This window comes from Oncorhynchus kisutch, linkage group LG6 (assembly GCF_002021735.2).
Source record: "Oncorhynchus kisutch isolate 150728-3 linkage group LG6, Okis_V2, whole genome shotgun sequence".
In the NCBI taxonomy this organism is placed as follows: domain Eukaryota; kingdom Metazoa; phylum Chordata; class Actinopteri; order Salmoniformes; family Salmonidae; genus Oncorhynchus; species Oncorhynchus kisutch.
Window position 1 is genome coordinate 4,109,587 of NC_034179.2, and position 22,714 is coordinate 4,132,300.

Sequence of the window (22,714 nt, forward strand, 5' to 3'; positions counted from 1 at the left end):
CCATCAGCCCCCTCTCTCACCTGTGCTCTCAGATCCATGACGAGTTGGACTTTCTCTCTGTAACCCATCAGATCAGAAACTAGGTCCAACACAGTGGTGACAAACTCCTCCACCAAGCCGTAGTCCAAGACATCTCTCCTCTGAACAACATAGAGCAGCAGACACCAGCTGCAGTGGACGAACCAAGAGATGCAGAGACAATAGGGGGACCTACAGTAGACACCAGCTGCAGTGGACGAACCAAGAGATGCAGAGACGATAGGGGGACCTACAGTAGACACCAGCTGCAGTGGACGAACCAAGAGATGCAGAGACGAAGAGGGGGAAGAGGGGGACCTACAGTAGACACCAGCTGCAGTGGACGAACCAAGAGACGCAGAGACAATAGGGGGAAGAGGGGGGACCTACAGTAGACACCAGCTGCAGTGGAAGAACCAAGAGACGCAGAGACAATAGGGGGAAGAGGGGGACCTACAGTAGACACCAGCTGCAGTGGAAGAACCAAGAGACGCAGAGACAATAGGGGGAAGAGGGGGACCTACAGTAGACACCAGCTGCAGTGGAAGAACCAAGAGACGCAGAGACAATAGGGGGAAGAGGGGGACCTACAGTAGACACCAGCTGCAGTGGACGAACCAAGAGATGCAGAGACAATAGGGGGAAGAGGGGGACCTACAGTAGACACCAGCTGCAGTGGAAGAACCAAGAGATGCAGAGACGAGGAGGGGGGACCTACAGTAGACTCCGATTCTGAAAAGGAGACAGACATACTGTACATTCAGGTCCAAGATGATTGGCACCTTTGAAAAATACAAATAATACCAACACTGAGCTATGCTATACGCTCAAAAAAAAGGGACAATTTTACTAAGACAAATTGATCAGAGAAAAATATTTTGTTTAATAAGGAATATATTTATTTCAGAAAAATATTTTGGGCACCCCTGTTTTCAAATGTTTTTTTTCTTCCACTGGTTCAAAAAAGGGGCGTGGTCAGTCCGGGCGTGGCTGAATTTCAGAAGAAAAATAAATAAATAAGAGGCCCCCATCTTGGCAGTAGACAGGATCTTAGACCGTTCCTCTATACAGAATCTTTACAGCTCCTTGATATCCGACCGTCTTATAGCCTGCCCTCTTCAATTCAAACTACAGGTTTTAAATGGGTCATTTTGTGGTCAATTCACCATTTCTTTGTCCATTTTTGTGTGTGCTGGTGTTATTGTCTTGCTGGAAGTTTCAGCCTCCTGAACAGAGGCAACCAGGTTTTTGATGCCGTTGACCTTAAAATAAAAAATTACCTTTATTTAACTTGGCAAGTCAGTTAAGAAGAAATTCTTATTTTCAACGATGGCCCTAGGAACAGTGGGTTAACAGCCTCTTCAGGGGCAGAACGACAGATTTGTACCTTGTCAGCTCAGGGATTCGAACTTGCAACCTTTCGGTTACTAGTCCAACGCTCTAACCACTAGGCTACCCTGCCGCCCCTACACTCTAACCACTAGGCTACCCTGCCACCCCTTAAGGGCCCCCAGTGGAAGCAAAATTGGAACTCTCCACACATCCACCCCTTAAGCTCACACACACAGACACACACACAGACACACACAGACACACACACAGAGACACACACAGAGACACACAGACACAGACACAGACACACACACAGCTGCTGCTGTTCTATTTAATCATTTAATTTAATTATTTAACTTAAATCAAACCTTTATTTGATAAACTATTGATTAATCTGCTCAAACCAAGACACTCTTCATATTATATTTGTAACACTCATACTTGACATTCATTTCTACTGTATCTTCTAGTTTGTAAATTCTACATTTCAGTTATTCAGCTGACACGGTTATCCAGAGAGACACACCCGAGTGTCCCGGGGATTTACTGAACAATGTGAGCCACGACGACAAACAGAAACAGCAGTACAATTAGAGCAATGGGTTTATTAGAAAACTGCATGGTTAGAGAAGAGGGAGGAGGGACAGTTCATTATGGACACATTCAGAGAGATGGAAAACGGCACATTTCGTTAGACATTCTGGGTATGTCCCAATTGACACCCGGGTTCCCTCTATTACAGGGTACCATTTTAGACAACACGGAACTTGTAAATCTATAACGCCCGAATTCAGAAATTCATCGTCGTGGAGTTCTCTGAATTCTCCGACCTGAAGATCTCACCATCACAATTTTTTGTTGTTGAATTTTTCTCCCCTTTTTCTCCCCAATTTCGTGGTTTTCAATTGGTTAGTAGCTACTATCTTGTCTCATCGCTACAACTCCCGTACGGGCTCGGGAGAGACGAAGGTCGAAAGTCATGCGTCCTCCGATACACAACCCAACCAAGCCGCACTGCTTCTTAACACAGCGCCATCCAACCCGGAAGCCAGCCGCACCAATGTGTCGGAGGAAACATTCCATCACCATTTTTAACAGTCAGATTATAATTGTTATTATTTTATAAAGTTCCCAGTTGTCTTGAAGGCACCAGATGTAGTGAATAGGCATCTCCTCGTTGTTATAATTTAGAGTTTAGACTTCATCATGGACATCATCTTCTCCATCTTGATAGCCAGGGTCATGTCTCCTTTAATCATCAGCTTCCCTGACATAAAGGCCATGGTGGGCTTTAGTTTGCCTGGAGAGAGAGATAGAGAACCACAACACGTTTACGAGAGAGAGAACCACAACATGAAGAAAGCGGCACAATGTGTATCACTAAAGAGAGAACTATAGTGGCAAAGACATCAGAAATAACTAATGAAAAAAAGCCAACGCGGCCGTGTTCGTCAGGCCAACGCGGCCGTGTTCGTCAGGCCAACGCGGCCGTGTTCGTCAGGCCAACAGAAACGTTTCTCATTGGACCCGTCTAGAGGTTGCTATTCAATAGGAACCAAATGTTGCAAAAATGGTTTGCTACGGTGAATAGGACCCAGGTAGTGGCAGGTATTCCCCTTCCTGTTTCAGGTCTGTTTTCATCCGTTTCGTGCCCAATGAACACAACCCAGCTATCCAGTCAGTCACACTAACCTGCAAACATCTTGGTGAAGTCGGCGCTGTCCATGGTCATGACCACGTCAGCTTTGACTGGGGGTTCTCCACTACCCGCACTGCCCCCACCGTTCTTCATGTCTATGAACCACACTCCTGCATGCTCACCTGGAACACAGACACACTACTATAGCCTCCCCTTCACAACAACTAAAGATGGAGCCTAATGGACAGTCAAACATCACAAAATAATGACTTTCGGAGTTGCCTGCGTTGTCCACCGAGTGTAATGAAACAGGGGAGTAGGGGAAGTGATGAAACAGGGGAGTAGGGGAAGTGATGAAACAGGGGAAGTGAAGAAACAGGGGAGTAGGGGAAGTGATGAATGGCTTCTTATCCACAGAGGACCCGTGTGGGTACAGGGTTGTGTTGCATGACTTCTTATCCACAGAGGACCTGTGGCTTCTTATCCACAGAGGACCTGTGGCTTCTTATCCACAGAGGACCTGTGGCTTCTTATCCACAGAGGACCTGTGGCTTCTTATCCACAGAGGACCTGTGGCTTCTTATCCACAGAGGACCTGTGGCTTCTTATCCACAGAGGACCTGTGTGGGTACAGGGTTGTGTTGCATGACTTCTTATCCACAGAGGATCAAGCAAAAACACACCTGATTCAACTACTAATGTTTTGAAGTCTAGGATTAGTTGAAATCAGGTGTTTCCTGGTTTGTAAGAACCAAAGCCTGTAGATATGATTGGACACCCCCCTGTTATGAGTGCTACTTTCATGATGAATAATAATGATCTGTTTATTTGAATAACTTCAGGTGAGGTGACTATAATCTTACATAAGAAATGTTTGTAAGTTAACATTTGGAAATTAATAAAAAGGTATTATTTAAAGGGGTGGTATTATTTAAAGGGGTGGTATTATTTAAAGGGGTGGTATTATTTAAAAGGGTGGTATTATTTAAAGGGGTGGTATTATTTAAAGGGGTGGTATTATTTAAAACAGCCATGGGCTTCAAGGGTACACTCAGTAACCATTAAACACAGTCCGGAATTATTTTAAATCAAATATTTTCTTTAAAAATACATTTTAAGTGATAAAATTAAAGATGAGTCTCATGTGAAGTTATCTCCACAATACATGTTAGAAATGTTTAAAGTTAGATTTTGTTGGGTTTAATAGGTTCACTTTCCTCAACACCTAGTTGGCAGTCCTAGGGTTGTGACAACATACCATCTCTAGTAGAGGTCGACCGATAATGATTTTTCAACGCCGATACCGATTATTGGAGGACCCCAAAAAAAAGGCCGATACCGATTAATTGGCCGATTTTTTTATTTGTAATAATGACAATAACAACAATACTGAATTAACACTTATTTTAAGTTAATATAATACATCAATAAAGTTAATTTAGCCTCAAGTAAATAATGAAACATGTTCAATTTGGTTTAAATAATGCAAAAACAAAGTGTTGGAGAAGAAAGTAAAAGTGCAATATGTGCCATGTAAGAAAGCTAACGTTTAAGTTCCTTGCTCAGAACATGAAGGACTTTTACTTGCTATATTGTACTTACTTTGCCATCATGGCCTTTTTTGCCTTTACCTCCCTTCTCACCTCATTTGCTCACATTGTATATAGACTTGTTTATACTGCATTATTGACTGTATGTTTGTTTTTACTCCATGTGTAACTCTGTGTCGTTTTATCTGTCGAACTGCTTTGCTTTATCTTGGCCAGGTCGCAATTGTAAATGAGAACTTGTTCTCAACTTGCCTACCTGGTTAAATAAAGGTAAAATAAAAAATAAATAAAAATGAGAACATATGAAAGCTGGTAGTTCCTTTTAACATGAGTCTTCAATATTCCCAGGTAAGAAGTTTTAGGTTGTAGTTATTATAGGAATTATAGGACTATTTCCCTCTATACCATTTGTATTTCATTAACCATTGACTATTGGATGTTCTTATAGGCACTTTAGTATTGCCAGTGTAACAGTATAGCTTCCGTCCCTCTCCTCGCTCCTCCTTGGGCTCGAACCAGGAACACAACGACAACAGCCACCATCGAAGCAGCGTTACCTATGCAGAGCAAGGGGAACAACTACTAGAAGGCTCAGAGCGAGTGACGTTTGAAACGCTCTTAGCGCTCGCTAACTAGCTAGCCATTTCACATCGGTTACACCAGCCTCATCTCGGGAGTTGATAGGCTTGAAGTCATAAACAGCGCAGTGCTTGACGCACAACGAAGAGCTGCTGGCAAAACGCACGAAAGTGCTGTTTGAATGAATGTTTACTGCTTCTGCCTACCACCGCTCAGTCAGATACTTGTATGCTTGTATGCTCAGTCAGATTATATGCAACACAGGACACGCTAGATAAACTAATAATATCATCAACCATGTGTAGTTAACTCGTGATTATGATTGATTGTTTTTTATAAGATTAGTTTAATGCTAGCTAGCAACTTACCTTGGCTTACTGCATCCGCTTAACAGGCAGTCAGTTTCCTTGTGGAGTGCAACGAGAGAGAGGCAGGTCGTTATTGCGTTGGACTAGTTAACTGTAAGGTTGCAAGATTGGATCCCCCGAGCTGACAAGGTGAAAATCTGTAGTTCTGCCCTGGAACAGGCAATGTTCCTCGGCCGTCATTGAAAATAAGAATGTCTTCTTAACTGACTTGCCTAGTTAAATAAAGATTAAATAAAAAAAAGGTGGAAAAAAATTAATTATAAAAAAATTATAATAAAAATCGGTGCCAAAAATACAGATTTCCGATTGTTATGAAAACTTGAAATCGGCCCAAATTAATCGGTCGACCTCTAATCTATACAGCGCCTTCGGAAAGTAATCAGACCCCTTGACTTTTTCCACATTTTATTACAGCCTTATTCTAAAATGGAATAAGACTGGGGTTAAGGTTCACCTTCCAACAGGACAACGACCCTATGCACACAGCCAAGACAACGCAGGAGTGGCTTCGGGACAAGTCTCTGAATGTCCTTGAGTGGCCCAGCCGGAGCCCGGACTTGGACCTGATCCAAGATGGAGTAGTGTAGATGGACTAGTGCCCCGCAGATGGACTAGTGCCCCGCAGATGGACTAGTGCCCCGCAGATGGACTAGTGCCCCGCAGATGGACTAGTGCCCCGCAGATGGACTAGTGCCCCGCAGATGGACTAGTGCCCCGCAGATGGACTAGTGCCCCGCAGATGGACTAGTGCCCCGCAGATGGACTAGTGCCCCGCAGATGGACTAGTGCCCCGCAGATTAACTAGTGCCCCGCAGATTAACTAGTGCCCCGCAGATTAACTAGTGCCCCGCAGATTAACTAGTGCCCCGCAGATTAACTAGTGCCCCGCAGATTAACTAGTGCCCCGTATAAATCGGAACCAAGTGCCCCGAATCCAGTATCTCAGAAACGGCCTCCTGGGCTCTGGACAAAACTAGTGCCCTAAGTGACTGAGCCTGGTATGATCAGTGCCTGGTGCATCGGTTCCAGTACCTCAGAAACGGCCTCCTGGGCTTTTCACGCACGACAGTGTCTCGGGTTTACTGAGAAGGATGCAACAAACCAAAACATCCAGTCAGCAGCAGTCCTGTGAGTGAAAACAGCTGGTTGATGAGAGGTTGAAGATGAATAGGAAGAATCATGCAAGTTAACAGGTGGGCCACAAACAGACAAATAACGGTGCAGGACAACAGTGGTGTGCAGAACGACATCTCAGAACCCACAACTCGTCGGTCCTCGTCACGGATGGTTCTATTGCAGGAGACGACCAGACCGTGTTTCACTCCAGTGGGCACGTGATCTCCAACACTGGACAGATGAGGAGTGGAGAAACATTGCCTGGAGCAGGGAGTTCAGTTTACTTTGGAGGCCTGGTCAGTCACCAGACCTCAACCCAATAGCATCTTGGGGATGAGATGGAACGGGCTGCTGGCAGCATGAATGTACTGTCGTCCAATGGACCAACATCCCTGTGGAACTTTTCCCCGAAACCTTGTAGAATCCATTCCCCCGGAGAATTCGGGCTGTTCTGGATGCAAAGAGGGCTTTGGCTCGGTACTAGTTACCTAATAAACCTAATAAATTGGCAGGTGAACAACGGTGAATATATTCACTATTACAAACATTCATACAATGCTGAAAACAAGTTTCTTACCAGAAAGGTCGAATTTGTAGACTCCTCCAGTGGATTTGACAATGTCAGGGTTGAGGACTCCCTTGATGATATTGAATGTTTCTGCTATGGGCCCACTGGTAGCAGCGCTGCGTGAGTCACCCTTAACCACTGGGATGACAACCTGATCCCCCATGTTCTGCACCAGAGCCTCAGCCTCATCCAGGAAGAAGTCTGGGAGCAGTGCATTACCTGTGGAGAGACACACTATTAGCATAACCACCCGGTACGGCCAGAAGACGACTGGCCACCCCTCGGAGCCCGGTTCCTCTTTAGGTTTCCTCCTTTCCGTTTCTTAGTCACTGTGCGTCTGCATCATTGCCTCTTGGGGTTTTAGTCTGGGTAAAAATGGGAAAACTGTTGATGTAAAAAAATAAAAAAATAAAAAATAAAATAAAAAATGGCTTTATAAAAATGATTCTGCTTGATTAATGACCCCACCTCCGTGGGCAACATAGCCCCACCTCCGTGGGCAACATAGCCCCACCTCCGTGGGCAACATAGCCCCACCTCCGTGGGCAACATAGCCCCACCTCCGTGGGCAACATAGCCCCACCTCCGTGGGCAACATAACCCCACCTCCGTGGGCAACATAACCCCACCTCCGTGGGCAACATAACCCCACCTCCGTGGGCAACATAACCCCACCTCCGTGGGCAACATAGCCCCACCTCCGTGGGCAACATAGCCCCACCTCCGTGGGCAACATAGCCCCACCTCCGTGGGCAACATAGCCCCACCTCCGTGGGCAACATAGCCCCACCTCCGTGGGCAACATAGCCCCACCTCCGTGGGCAACATAACCCCACCTCCGTGGGCAACATAACCCCACCTCCGTGGGCAACATAACCCCACCTCCGTGGGCAACATAACCCCACCTCCGTGGGCAACATAACCCCACCTCCGTGGGCAACATAACCCCACCTCCGTGGGCAACATAACCCCACCTCCGTGGGCAACATAACCCCACCTCCGTGGGCAACATAACCCCACCTCCGTGGGCAACATAACCCCACCTCCGTGGGCAACATAACCCCACCTCCGTGGGCAACATAACCCCACCTCCGTGGGCAACATAACCCCACCTCCGTGGGCAACATAACCCCACCTCCGTGGGCAACATAACCCCACCTCCGTGGGCAACATAACCCCACCTCCGTGGGCAACATAACCCCACCTCCGTGGGCAACATAACCCCACCTCCGTGGGCAACATAACCCCACCTCCGTGGGCAACATAACCCCACCTCCGTGGGCAACATAACCCCACCTCCGTGGACAACATAACCCCACCTCCGTGGACAACATAACCCCACCTCCGTGGACAACATAACCCCACCTCCGTGGACAACATAACCCCACCTCCGTGGACAACATAACCCCACCTCCGTGGACAACATAACCCCACCTCCGTGGACAACATAACCCCACCTCCGTGGACAACATAACCCCACCTCCGTGGGCAACATAACCCCACCTCCGTGGGCAACATAACCCCACCTCCGTGGGCAACATAACCCCACCTCCGTGGGCAACATAACCCCACCTCCGTGGGCAACATAACCCCACCTCCGTGGGCAACATAACCCCACCTCCGTGGACAACATAACCCCACCTCCGTGGACAACATAACCCCACCTCCGTGGACAACATAACCCCACCTCCGTGGACAACATAACCCCACCTCCGTGGACAACATAACCCCACCTCCGTGGACAACATAACCCCACCTCCGTGGACAACATAACCCCACCTCCGTGGACAACATAACCCCACCTCCGTGGACAACATAACCCCACCTCCGTGGACAACATAACCCCACCTCCGTGGACAACATAACCCCACCTCCGTGGACAACATAACCCCACCTCCGTGGACAACATAACCCCACCACCTTAAAACATTATCTAGAGTCGAAGATGTTGGGGTGGAGGGGAAGAGGTTATAAACTGACATGTTTAATTGTTTTAAGACGGTCATACTATAGATTATTTAGCCATTTGATTTAGAATTATAGGAACCCCTTTAGATATAAAATATATATATATATATTATATATAGATATAAAAATCCATATTTGATAATATTGAATGGCCTTTAGTACCAAATCCCATAGAAACACATTGAAATGACATTCATGAATAGCAACAAGAAAGACAAGTCCAAACATAAGAAGGGTTGGAAGTGTCTGTCCGAAATCTAGGAGATATAAGAAAGCTCAGGAAACAAACTGTATTTAATTGTTTTTACACACATTTAACACCTTTTTGGGGGGGGGGGGGGCACAAAACTACATCAATACTTCCATTCATTTTCTTTAAAACTGGTACCCGGTTACCTTCAGACGAGGCCTGTGACACGTGTGGGGGTCGCAGAGGAGGTCATATTAGTTTATGGGCCAGGCCGATTTTCAGAACGTCCAATGTTCTGACAAATACCGCTGTAGCTCGGCCAACTTCCACAGCAGATCCATCCAATGAAATAAACATCTCTTATCTTAAAACTGACTGATTTAGACGGTGATTTCTGCATTATGTAACTTATATTGACCCACCAGCGCATCAAGAGACTCTAGGGGGGGGGGGGGGGGGTATTAAAATTGACACTACAGATCCAAGTGGAAGGATTACTGTATCAGGCTGTTTTATACCCGTGTTAGTTAAACCTCACGTCACCCTACCCGTGTTAGTTAAACCTCACGTCACCCTACCCGTGTTAGTTAAACCTCACGTCACCCTACCCGTGTTAGTTAAACCTCACGTCACCCTACCCGTGTTAGTTAAACCTCACGTCACCCTACCCGTGTTAGTTAAACCTCACGTCACCCTACCCGTGTTAGTTAAACCTCACGTCACCCTACCCGTGTTAGTTAAACCTCACGTCACCCTACCCGTGTTAGTTAAACCTCACGTCACCCTACCCGTGTTAGTTAAACCTCACGTCACCCTACCCGTGTTAATTAAACCTCACGTCACCCTACCCGTGTTAATTAAACCTCACGTCACCCTACCCGTGTTAATTAAACCTCACGTCACCCTACCCGTGTTAATTAAACCTCACGTCACCCTACCCGTGTTAATTAAACCTCACGTCACCCTACCCGTGTTAATTAAACCTCACGTCACCCTACCCGTGTTAATTAAACCTCACGTCACCCTACCCGTGTTAATTAAACCTCACGTCACCCTACCCGTGTTAATTAAACCTCACGTCACCGTACCCGTGTTAATTAAACCTCACGTCACCGTACCCGTGTTAATTAAACCTCACGTCACCGTACCCGTGTTAATTAAACCTCACGTCACCGTACCCGTGTTAATTAAACCTCACGTCACCGTGCACGTACCCGTGTTAATTAAACCTCACGTCACCGTGCACGTACCTGTGTTAATTAAACCTCACGTCACCGTGCACGTACCTGTGTTAATTAAACCTCACGTCACCGTGCCTGTGTTAGTTAAACCTCACGTCACCGTGCCTGTGTTAGTTAAACCTCACGTCACCGTGCCTGTGTTAGTTAAACCTCACGTCACCGTGCCTGTGTTAGTTAAACCTCACGTCACCGTGCCTGTGTTAGTTAAACCTCACGTCACCGTGCCTGTGTTAGTTAAACCTCACGTCACCGTGCCTGTGTTAGTTAAACCTCACGTCACCGTGCCTGTGTTAGTTAAACCTCACGTCACCGTGCCTGTGTTAGTTAAACCTCACGTCACCGTGCCTGTGTTAGTTAAACCTCACGTCACCGTGCCTGTGTTAGTTAAACCTCACGTCACCGTGCCTGTGTTAGTTAAACCTCACGTCACCGTGCCTGTGTTAGTTAAACCTCACGTCACCGTGCCTGTGTTAGTTAAACCTCACGTCACCGTGCCTGTGTTAATTAAACCTCACGTCACCGTGCCTGTGTTAATTAAACCTCACGTCACCGTACCCGTGTTAATTAAACCTCACGTCACCGTACACGTACCTGGAGCGACGGCGTAAATATCAAAGTCTTTAATTCCCTCGGTCTTCAGAATCTCCTCGTCGATGATGAAGTTTCCGGTGTAGCTGCGTGGCTTCCCGAGGATGGCGTAGGCTGCATCTGACATGATGTCAACGTTGCGACACTGCTTACCCACCTCCGCACCACCTAGCATTTCCATAGCAGCAGTCTGGATGGCTGGAGGACACGGCGCAACATTCATTAAGAAAATAAATACATCTTTCTTTGAATTATTTTAATTACTTCAAAATACATTATTATTATTATTATTAGGATTTCAGATGACAACAAGAGACAAATTAGTCTTCGCATGTCTACTGTGGGTCATTAAAACGGGTTAAACCGTGTAAATGGTATCTTTCAACACATACCAGTCTTAGGCCATAAGGCATTGACAGCGATGGACCCTCTGAACTCTTCGGCCATGCCCAGAACACACATGGACATGCCATACTTGGCCATTGTGTACGCTAAAAGGGAAACCATCAACGGCAAAGAAAAGGTTAAAAACACAAGTCAGTGATTTGAAAACAAGATCTTTCTCAGTGCATAGCAAACAGAGAGGGTACGGTCCCAACAAGCTCTCCTTTCTCCTCAACTTGTTCACTACTACACACAAATCAAAAAAAGCATTGGATTGGTGGAGGCAGGTGCTAGAGGGAGTTTCCATCATATTTCTTATAGAAGCCATTTTCTATTTAAAATCAGTGAAGGGAAGTTTGGGTAAAAAGGACTGATAGTTAAGACTCAGACAGCGGATGAAGCCTTCCTTACCTGTGTGGTTTTTGAACCAGATGGGGTTCAGGTTAAGCGGTGGGCTGAGGTTCAGGATGTGAGGGTTCTTACTCTTCAACAGATGTGGGATGCACAGCTTAGACCTGGGAAAACAACAGCTTTAGAGACCTGGCAAAACCAACAGCCTAGAGACCTGGCAAAACCAACAGCTTAGAGACCTGGCAAAACCAACAGCCTAGAGACCTGGGAAAACCAACAGCTTAGAGACCTGGCAAAACCAACAGCTTAGAGACCTGGCAAAACCAACAGCTTAGATACCTGGCAAAACCAACAGCTTAGAGACCTGGCAAAACCAACAGCTTAGAGACCTGGCAAAACCAACAGCTTAGAGACCTGGAAAAACCAACAGCTTAGAGACCTGGCAAAACCAACAGCTTAGATACCTGGCAAAACCAACAGCTTAGAGACCTGGCAAAACCAGCAGCTTAGAGACCTGGCAAAACCAACAGCTTAGAGACCTGGCAAAACCAACAGCTTAGAGACCTGGCAAAACCAACAGCTTAGACCTGGCAAAACCAACAGCTTAGACCTGGCAAAACAACAAGTCAGAAATACATTTTTCAGAAAGGCTCGAATGAAACCCTCTCGAAGTACTGAGTAAAGGGTCTGAATACTTATGCAAATGTCATTTTTATTATATACACACTAAAATCAACATTTCTGAAAACCTGTTTATGCTTTGTCATTATGGGGTATTGTGTGTAGATTGATGAGGGGGACTTTTAAAATAGTTTTTTTTAGAATAAGGCTGTAATGTAACAAAATGTGGAAAAAGTCAAGGAATTAAGTGCAAGGACAGAGAGAGAGAGAGAGGGAGAGTATCGGTGACTTTGCATACAGTTACCACTCCCTGTGCCGACGGTGGAAACCTGGCACTGAGGAGGAAGAGGTCATTAAATTGATCTTGAAGAACATCATTCCACTACCGGCCAGTCAACTCAGAGAAAGAGTCAGACTGGTTAGACTGGGACAGCAGTTTGAGAAGGGTAGAGGATGTCAACAGCAATATGACCAGAGAAAGAAACAGACACCCATGCTAGACCATGAACCACAGCCAGAGAGACTCCAGCCAAGACCCCTCCACCGTTCTGTTGGACCTGTAGCAAAGAGGAACATTCTCCGGCTACAGGTCCAAATCAGTATCGAGTACGGTAAACCCCTCCAGAAACCAGAAACCGTGCAACAAGTCAACACACCTAACTCCCATCACAAGAACGATCATCCTCCTCTGACCAGAGCTGAAACCCCAAGAGTCCCTGAATACGCAAAACCGTTAACATCCCCTTCCTTTCAGCCAATACCGCACAAGCGGGGCGGCAGCGTAGCCTAGTGGTTAGAGTGTAGGGCCGGCAGGTAGCCTAGTGGTTAGAGTGTAGGGCCGGCAGGTAGCCTAGTGGTTAGAGCGTTGGACTAGTAACCGGAAGGTTGCAAGTTCAAACCCCTGAGCTGACAAGGTACACATCTGTCGTTCTGCCCCTGAACAGGCAGTTAACCCACTGTTCCTAGGCCATCATTGAAAATAAGAATTTGTTCTTAACTGACCTGCCTAGTTCAAGGTTAAATAAAAATGTTAAAAAGCTGGTGTTACCCCTGTCCATAGGCCCGTGGACAGGAAGAACCATCCTGGACAACAGGTCATCCTACACGCTGCTCAATGAGAAGCTGTGGAAGGAGGTGAAAGATCCACAACGCGACACGAAGCCATGGACAGAAGGTCCATTACATCTGGCTGATGGTGAGGCTAAACTACCCCTCGGGTGGAGTGAGGTGAAGTTCCACCTGTGTAACCTGTCGTGTTGGAAATTGATTTCATGTACTTCAGTGGTGTCCAGATTGCTACAGGTTTCCACACAATCAGAGCACGAAGCATTTCATCCAAGCAGAAGCTACGAAGTTACATGACATGGGGTCCAAGTGTGGCAGTCTTCTCTGCCGTTGCTCCGGTAACAGCTAGCCCTGGGTAATCTGTCTGATAATCTCCTTTAAGAAGAGCTCAGCTGGAACAGCCAGAGGAGGCTGTTAGAACAACTGCAGAATAACTCGGATGTGGTTGCGTCCCACGTAGGGACTCAGCACCAACACAGGAACAAATTCATTAAGTTTTGTTGCCCTGAATTCTGTTTTGCAAAAGTCCACTGGAGTCAGCGCTGCAGAGCTGAACCGGCATCGTCCAGAGACCCGCACCTTGAAGGCGGCAGCTCTACCCTTTAGCTCAGTGTGAATGTTGCCTGTAATCCATGGTATGTACGTACAGTCACTGTGGGGACGACATCATCGATGCACTTATTGATGAAGCCAATGACAGATGTGGTGTACTCCTCAATGCCATTGGATGAATCCCGGAACATATTCCAGTCTGTGCTACTAAACAGTCCTGTAGTGTAGCACCTGTGTCATCGGACCACTTCTGTATTGAGCTGGTGCTTCCTGCTTGAGTTCTTACTTGTTAGCAGGAATTAGGAGGACAGAATTATGGTCAGATTTGCCAAATGGAGGGCGAGGGAGAGCTTTGTATGCATCTCTGTGTGTGGAGTAAAGGTGGTCCAGAGATTTATTAATTTTTATTCTGGTTGCACGTGACATGCTGGTAGAAATGATGTCAAACGGATTTAAGTCCCTCTACATTCAAGTCACTAGGAGACCAAAGGAGATAAGTATTCTGGCCTCTCTCCTCTGAAGATCTGTTGGTAGATGGGAGGGACTGACTGTCCCCACTGACTACAACCTTTTCCCCCCTCCTCTCCTCTGAAGATCTGTTGGTAGATTGGCTGGATGGACTGACTGTCCCCACTGACTACAACCTTTTTCCCCTCCTCTCAAAATCTGTTGGTAGAAGGGATGGACTGACTGTCCCCACTGACTACAACCTTTTTCCCCTCCTCTCAAAATCTGTTGGTAGATGGGATGGACTGACTGTCCCCACTGACTACAACCTTTTCCCCCCTCCTCTCCTCTGAAGATCTGTTGGTAGATTAGATGGACTGACTGTCCCCACTGACTACAACCTTTTTTCCCTCCTCTCCTCTGAAGATCTGTTGGTAGATGGGATGGACTGACTGTCCCCTCCTCCAGACGGTATTTCATTCGTTTTATTGTGATTTACACCATGTTGGTTTATAGTGTTGAGTTGTAGGTGAAGATTTACTAACATTACTGATCATGTTTATAACAATCTGATTGTATGAATGAGACCGGTTTTACACATGTATTTATTGCGTGACTGAGGTCAGTTGGTTTCCCTCAATCATTTACCGGGCGGGACAATATTTTTTATGCCCGAGGTACGGGACATTTACAAGTGAAAGTAAGATATTATTTTGAGATTGTGATGTTATTGTGCATTATCATTTATGTTGGTAATACAACCATAAACAGTTGTTTTGAAGTTATTTCTAATGGTTTGAAGGGTTTATGGAAAGGTTATTTTCCTTTCTGACTACTACAGAAGGTAGTCAGCTGACGGCCCTGTACTACAGAAGGTAGTCAGCTGACGGCCCTGTACTACAGAAGGTAGTCAGCTGACGGCCCTGTACTACAGAAGGTAGTCAGCTGACGGCCCTGTACTACAGAAGGTAGTCAGCTGACGGCCCTGTACTACAGAAGGTAGTCAGCTGACGGCCCTGTACTACAGAAGGTAGTCAGCTGACGGCCCTGTACTACAGAAGGTAGTCAGCTGACGGCCCTGTACTACAGAAGGTAGTCAGCTGACGGCCCTGTACTACAGAAGGTAGTCAGCTGACGGCCCTGTACTACAGAAGGTAGTCAGCTGACGGCCCTGTACTACAGAAGGTAGTCAGCTGACGGCCCTGTACTACAAAAGCGAGTCAGCTGACGGCCCTGTACTACAAAAGGTAGTCAGCTGACGGCCCTGTACTACAGAAGGTAGTCAGCTGACGGCCCTGTACTACAGAAGGTAGTCAGCTGACGGCCCTGTACTACAGAAGGTAGTCAGCTGACGGCCCTGTACTACAGAAGGTAGTCAGCTGACGGCCCTGTACTACAGAAGGTAGTCAGCTGACAGCCCTGTACTACAGAAGGTAGTCAGCTGACGGCCCTGTACTACAGAAGGTAGTCAGCTGACGGCCCTGTACTACAGAAGGTAGTCAGCTGACGGCCCTGTACTACAGAAGGTAGTCAGCTGACGGCCCTGTACTACAGAAGGTAGTCAGCTGACGGCCCTGTACTACAGAAGGTAGTCAGCTGACGGCCCTGTACTACAGAAGGTAGTCAGCTGACGGCCCTGTACTACAGAAGGTAGTCAGCTGACGGCCCTGTACTACAGAAGGTAGTCAGCACATTGCAGCTCAGTTTATACTGCCACCTGCTGGCATGAAATAGTGATGAATAAACAATTACTTCTTAACATTCAGATCACCGTATTCTTCAAGGTCCCAACCCACATTTCTGCTCCCATGGAACAGTTGTTGTGTGTGTGTGTGTGTGTGTGTGTGTGTGTGTGGACATCTAGGATTTGAAACCAGTAACCCTCCAGTTGCCAGCTCATTTCCCACCATATCTTCCCCATCAGACCCGGGATTCAAACTGGCAACGGGTTGCTGGCTCGCTCCTAACTGCTAGACGACCAATACCAATGCTTAGAGAGTTTTCTAGAATAAATCAAGAATGCAAAAATAGCACATAATCAAACGGTTGCATTGATGACGGCCTAGTTGACCATTCTGTTTGTTAGTATGTATCCATTCACTCACGTCAGATAGGTCCCTCTGAGGTTGACGCCCAACATGAGGTCCACTTTCTTCATGGGTGTCTCCAGGGTTCCCGTCAGATTAATGGCACTGGCATTGTTCACCAGGATATCAATACCTGGATACAGACACATGTTAAAAAAGGGTCACTTCACTTACAAATTAAAAAAAGTCTTGTCAGATGTTTTCAGATCTCAAAAGTAGACTAATTTCAAGACGAAATGACGTTCAAATGACATTGTTTGTGTATATCCAGCTATACGCCTAAATCCACAACTAACAAAAAAATGGAAAAGATAAGCACAGTTTAATCTCGTGGACAGATCAACGTAAACATAACTGATACAGTAGAATCTGTCAGGAAAGAACAGAACGCGTTAGCTAACAAGCAGCAGAAGTTTGGGAATTTGAGTTTTTCGCGATTTTTTAAATTTTATTTGCACAAATCATGATTTCGCAGGTGTTAGAATCTTTTGAATTTCGGGAGGCATTCGGCCCGTAATTTGCAAAGAGAGAAGGTGGAGCTCCTGGTTCTAGTGGTTCTGGTTCTCCTGGTTTCCCTTCTAACCCGAATGGACCCAGAACTTAATGGAGCAGCCCACCAATTACGCAGTATTTTATTTATTTAACCTTTTATTTATCTAGTTAAGCCAGATAAGAACATATTCTTATTTACAATGACAGGCTTACACCGGCCAAACCCGTAACCCGGACGACGCTAGGCCAATTGTGCACCGCCCTATGGGACTCCCGATCACGGCCGGTTGTGATACAGCCCAGGATCAAACCAGGCTCTGTAGTGACGCTTCTAGCACTGTGATGCAGTGCCTTCCGCGCTACTCGAGAGCAATACTTTAGTTGTGCGTTAACCGATATTAAACACAGTCTAATTTACTACTGCTCTTGGTTATTCTGTGCTTTTTCCCCCCTTCATTTTGGGGTGTAATGTCTCGTTGCTGCTCACCTCCAAACTTCCGCACGGCCTGTTCCACTGCCTCGCCAATCTGCTTCTCATCTCTGACGTCTACGATACAAGGCAACGCTTTGCCTCCCAATGCCTCGACTAGCAACACGCACAGGGATAAGCAACACGTACCAATGTACTTATTATCACATCATTCAGAAGTCAAGAAGCTCAAGAATTCCTGGTAAACTGGGAGGGACTAAATGGTGAAAAGATAGAAAGTTACATGTCAAAAGTGTGAAAATGTGGTTTAAGCCTAAAGCCAGAAAACAGCTAAAGGTAAAAGCTGTACTCACTTTCTTCTGCAGCGGTGTAGATGGTTCCGGGTAGTTTGGGGTGGGCTTGTGCTGTTTTAGCAGCTATGACAACATTGGCACCATCCTTAGCAGCTTTGAGTGCGATGGCTTTCCCAATACCACGACTTGCCCCTGTAATGAACAGGGTTTGCCCAGCTAGCTTTCTGTAATTCACACACAACAAAGGAATAGGTTGTTCGGCAGGATAGGCTAGGTTCAGGAGGACTGCTGCTGCCACTACATTGTACGTTAGGTCAGGATGAAAGAAATTAGAAGAGAGCAAAAATCCATACAGAGCACCTTCGGGGAGGTGGCATCATCCAATCAAGAGATAATTCCATCTTTGTCTCCTCAATTAGTGAAAGTGTAACCGACGGGTATGGGCGAGGGGACGGACTGAAGTTATACTATCACAAAAGCAATATGTGGAACTCTATCAAGAGTCTACCAGGGTTGGGTTCAGTTCCATATACCTGAATTTAACACAATTAATTCATTTGATTCAAGTTGGCCGAGTGCCCGTCTGTTTGACAAACATGAAGAAAAAAATATATATACATAAATATATATAAATAAATAAAGGGTCTTGACAATGACAGAAAATGAGTTGGCACGACAACACAAAGAGATTGGCTAATACTCAAGGACAGGATCACTTTGGCATAATATGACAAGAGGCCATTCATTAAAATATGAGGTGCTGTTATCAAAGACAGGCTAAAACTGCTTCTCCAATTGAAATCCTCTTATCACAGTTGTAGGCGGTGTCATGACGACTTTTGGCTCGCTTAACTCAGGCGTAGAAACACCTAAAAGTTCCGTCTCGCAACAGAACGGCTGGCCGTCAAAAATCAAAAGACACTCATTCGATTTTTTTTTTTTACATATTAAAAATGTCAGTTTGTCACTTTCACGAGTTTGGGGGGTAATAACATGTTCAACTACTTAAGACATTGACACGAATCTAGGTTGTGCCTTTAGATTGAGAGAAAATGAACGACTAAGGATGAATTTTTCAATTATTTCACCGACTTCTCAAATCCCTGACCAGGCGTACCTGGAAGTCTCGCGATGGTGTGAGATAGAGGTCACTCATTGGTTGGCTGTTACACTCCGGCGACCTTTAGCCTGAATCTCCATTCCCCCATCAGGTCTTTGTGACATTTTTATTTTATTTACCTAGGCATTCACCTACATGATACAATGCCTGCTAAGTTTACAACCAGTCAAAAAAACAAACAAATCTAAGTCTAGCTGTTTGAAATACATAGTTACATAACTAGTAGGTACACATTGTAACGGTGATATGTACAGATGTGTGTGAAAGACAAACAGCAAAGTTCACTGACAACTCACTCACTTTCTTTATCGTAGCCAGATGACTTGCTTTTTTATTTTTTATTTCACCTTTATTTAACCAGATAGTCGAGTTGAGAACAAGTTCTCATTTACAACTGTTTACAAGCTAACCCTGGCTAGCTAACATTTCAGCACAGTTTGTTACAATTTCTGGACAAAATGTATTTCGCAATGCTCGTCGAAAAATGTTTCTCTTACAGCTTAGCTAATTGGTTACATGCAAGTAATCAACCACTTACGAAAAGCTTGAAGGAGAAAACTAGACAACTATATAGTATGTTATGTAGCCAAGAGCCTAACGTTAGCAAGCTAGCTGACGTTACTTACCCTGTGTTTTGCAACATTCTGAAACGTCTGATTTCTCTTACAGATATGTTTTTAAACGCAGAGAATGTGAACGGACGATTCAAGTCAGTTCAGAAGCAAGTCCAGTTTCCAACTTTGGTATAAAAATAAAAAACGATCCGGAAACAATGTGACCAACGGATGAAAGCAGCCGAAGTGGCCTTTACCCTAGTTAGAGACGTTCTTCTTCTTTGGTATCTTGGCGTTCGCCCATTGTGTTTCTGCATGCCGCCACCTACTGTGCGACAGTGTATGTTCAATCACGGTACATTTGTAATACAAAAATAAAAAGAGAGAAATTATAATAATTGCACCAACAACCAACCCTAACACCTACAGTGCCTTCGGAAAATACTCAGATCCCTTGACTTTTTCAACATTTTGTTACATTAGCCTTATTCTAAAATGTGTAACATACATTTTAAAAATGAGCAATCTACACACAATATTCTCATAATGACAAAGGGAAAACAGGTTTTTAGACATTTTTACCAAAACATTTCAGCATTGAAGGTCCCCAAGAACAAAGTGGCCTCCATCATTCTTAAATGCAAGAAGTTGGAACCACCAAGACTTCGTAGAGCTGGCCACCAGGCCAAACTGAGCAATCGGGGGAGAAGGGCCTTGGTCAGGGAGTCAGTGACCAAGAACCCGATGGTCACTCTGATAGAGCTCCAGAGTTCCACTGTGAAGATGGGAGAACCTTCCAGAAAGATAACCATCTCAGCAGCACTCCACCAATTAGGCCTTTATGGTAGATGGTAGAGTGGCCAGAAGGAAGCCACTCCTCAGTAAAAGGCTCATGACAGCCCACTTGGTGTTAGCCAAAAGGAACCTAAAGACTCTCAGACCATGAGAAACAAGATTCTCTGGTCTGATGAAACCAAGATTGAACTCTTTGGCCTGAATGTCAAGCGGCATGTCTGGAGGAAACCTGGCACCATCCCTACGGTGAGGCATGGTGGTGGCAACATCATGCTGTGGGGATGTTTTTCAGTGGCAGGGAATAGGAGACTAGTCAGGATCGAGGAAGAGATGAACGGAGCAAAGTACAGAGAGATCCTTGATGAAAACCTGCTCCAGAGTGCTTAGGACCTCAGACTGGGGCGAAGGTTCACCTTCCAACAGGACAACGCAGAAGTGGCTTCGGGACAAGTTTCTGAATGTCCTTGAGTGGCCCAGCCAGTGTCCGGACTTGAACCAGATCGAACATCTCTGGAGAGACCTGAAAATATCTCCCCATACAACCTGACAGAGTTTGAGAGGATCTGCAGAGAAGAATGGGAGAAACTCCCCAAATACAGGTGTGCCAAGCTTGTAGCTTCATACCCAAGAAGACTTGAGGCTGTAATCACTGCCAAAGGTGCTTCAACAAAGTACTGCGTAAAGGGTCTGAATACTTATGCAAATGTCATATTTCAGTTAATAAAAATTTAAAAAATGAGCAAACATGTCTAAAACCCTGTTTTTGCTTTGTCATTATTGGGTATTGTGTGTAGATTGATGAGGGGAAAAAAACAATTGAATCCATTTTTAAACAGGGCTGTGATTTAACAAAATGTGGAAAAAGTTAAGGGGTCTAAATACTTTCAGAAGGCACTTTATAAGGCCAATTTTCCTTATGGGCCAGTTAGCTAGCATGTTTTTGGTATTCTGCTGGACGATTTAGCATAGGTAACGTTAGTTGGCTAGCTAGCTAGCTAGCATTTGCAAGCTAGCAAGCTATCGCTATGCTAAATCATCCAGCACAATTTTGGTATCCAAAAAGCAAAACAAATTGAATGGAAAAACTACACGACATGACCAAAAGTATGTGGCACCTGCTCGTCGAAGATCGCATTCCATAATCATGGGCATTAATATGGAGTTGGTCCCCCCCTTTGCTGCTATAACAGCCTTCACTCTTCTGGGAAGGCTTTCCACTAGATGTTGGAACAATGCTGCGGGCACTTGCTTCCATTCAGCCACAAGAGCATTAATGAGGTCGGGCACTGATGTTGGGCGATTAGGCCTGGCCAGCAGTCGGCATTCCAATTCAACCCAAAGGTGTTCGATGGGGTTGAGGTCAGCGCTCTGTGCAGGCCAGTCAAGTTCTTCCACACCGATCTCAACAAACCACTTCTGTAGGGACCTCGTTTTGTGCATCCGGGGATACCTTCCCCAAACTATTACAACAAAGTTGGAAGCACAGAATCATCTAGAATGTCATTGTATGCTGCAGTGTTAAGATTTCCCTTCACTGGAAATCAGGGTTCTAGCCCGAACCATGAAAAACACCCCCAGACCGTTATTCCTGCTCCACCAAACTTTAGTCGGCACTATGCATTGGGGCAGGTAGCATTTTCTGGCAGCCGCCAAACCCATTTGCCTGTCGGACTACCAGATGGTGAAGTGTGATTCATCACTCCAGAGAACTCGTTTCCACTGCTCCAGAGTCCAATGGTGGTGAGCTTTACAACACTCCAGCCGACGCTTGGCATTGGTGATTTTAGGCTTGTGTGCGGCTGCTCGGCCATGGAAACCCATGACATTGCTTCCAGAGGCAGTTTGGAACTTGCTAGTGAGTGTTGCAACCGAGGAAAGATGATTTTTAGGTCTTGTGATCTTGTGTGACCTACCACATTGTGCCAGCTGAGATTGTTGCTCCTAGACGTTTCCACTTCACAATAAAAGGCCTTACTAGTTGACCGTGGCAGTTCTAGCAGGTTGGACATTTGATAAATGGACTTGTTGGAAAGGTGGCATCCTATGACTGTGCCAAGTTGAAAGTCACTGAGCTCTTCAGTAAGGCCATTCTACTGCCAATGTTTGTATGGAGATATGGAGATCGCATGGTGGTGTGCTCGATTTTATACACCTGTCTGCAAGGGGTGGATGATATAGCCAAATCCACTCATTTGAAGGAGTGTCCACATACTTTTGTATATACAGTGTACCTTCTCTCTCCTTGGTGGACATTTTGGGCTCCTCTACAACACTTGGTTTCTTTCATGGTAATCTGGTCTGGGATTTTGCACACAACATTCTTCTCGATCCCGGCTCTTTGTGTCCTGCCACTATCAGCCAGTGGG

The 22,714-nt window shown here is 45.7% G+C and overlaps 1 protein-coding gene across 1 annotated transcript; it reads right to left on the reverse strand.

The window, feature by feature from the left end:
- Positions 1-1,935: 1,935 nt before the first annotated feature.
- Positions 1,936-19,855, reverse strand: hsdl2 (hydroxysteroid dehydrogenase like 2). The gene is made up of 10 exons (XM_020474264.2): positions 19,626-19,855; positions 17,940-18,103; positions 17,644-17,742; positions 16,683-16,797; positions 11,953-12,056; positions 11,550-11,648; positions 11,161-11,355; positions 7,180-7,389; positions 3,043-3,171; positions 1,936-2,650 (listed from the first exon to the last, which is right to left on the reverse strand). The coding sequence occupies exons 1-10, from the start codon at positions 19,640-19,642 to the stop codon at positions 2,538-2,540; spliced, it is 1,245 nt and encodes a 414-aa protein (XP_020329853.2). The 5' UTR covers positions 19,643-19,855; the 3' UTR covers positions 1,936-2,537.
- Between the last annotated feature and the right edge of the window lie 2,859 nt (positions 19,856-22,714).

Coding starts and splice junctions, on each gene's coding strand:
- hsdl2 (XM_020474264.2), bottom strand. Junction 11,356..11,549: donor TGCCTTATGGCCTAAGACTG/GTATGTGTTGAA, acceptor CGTGTCCTCCAG/CCATCCAGACTGCTGCTATG. Junction 3,172..7,179: donor CTACAAATTCGACCTTTCTG/GTAAGAAACTTG, acceptor TCTGTGTTCCAG/GTGAGCATGCAGGAGTGTGG.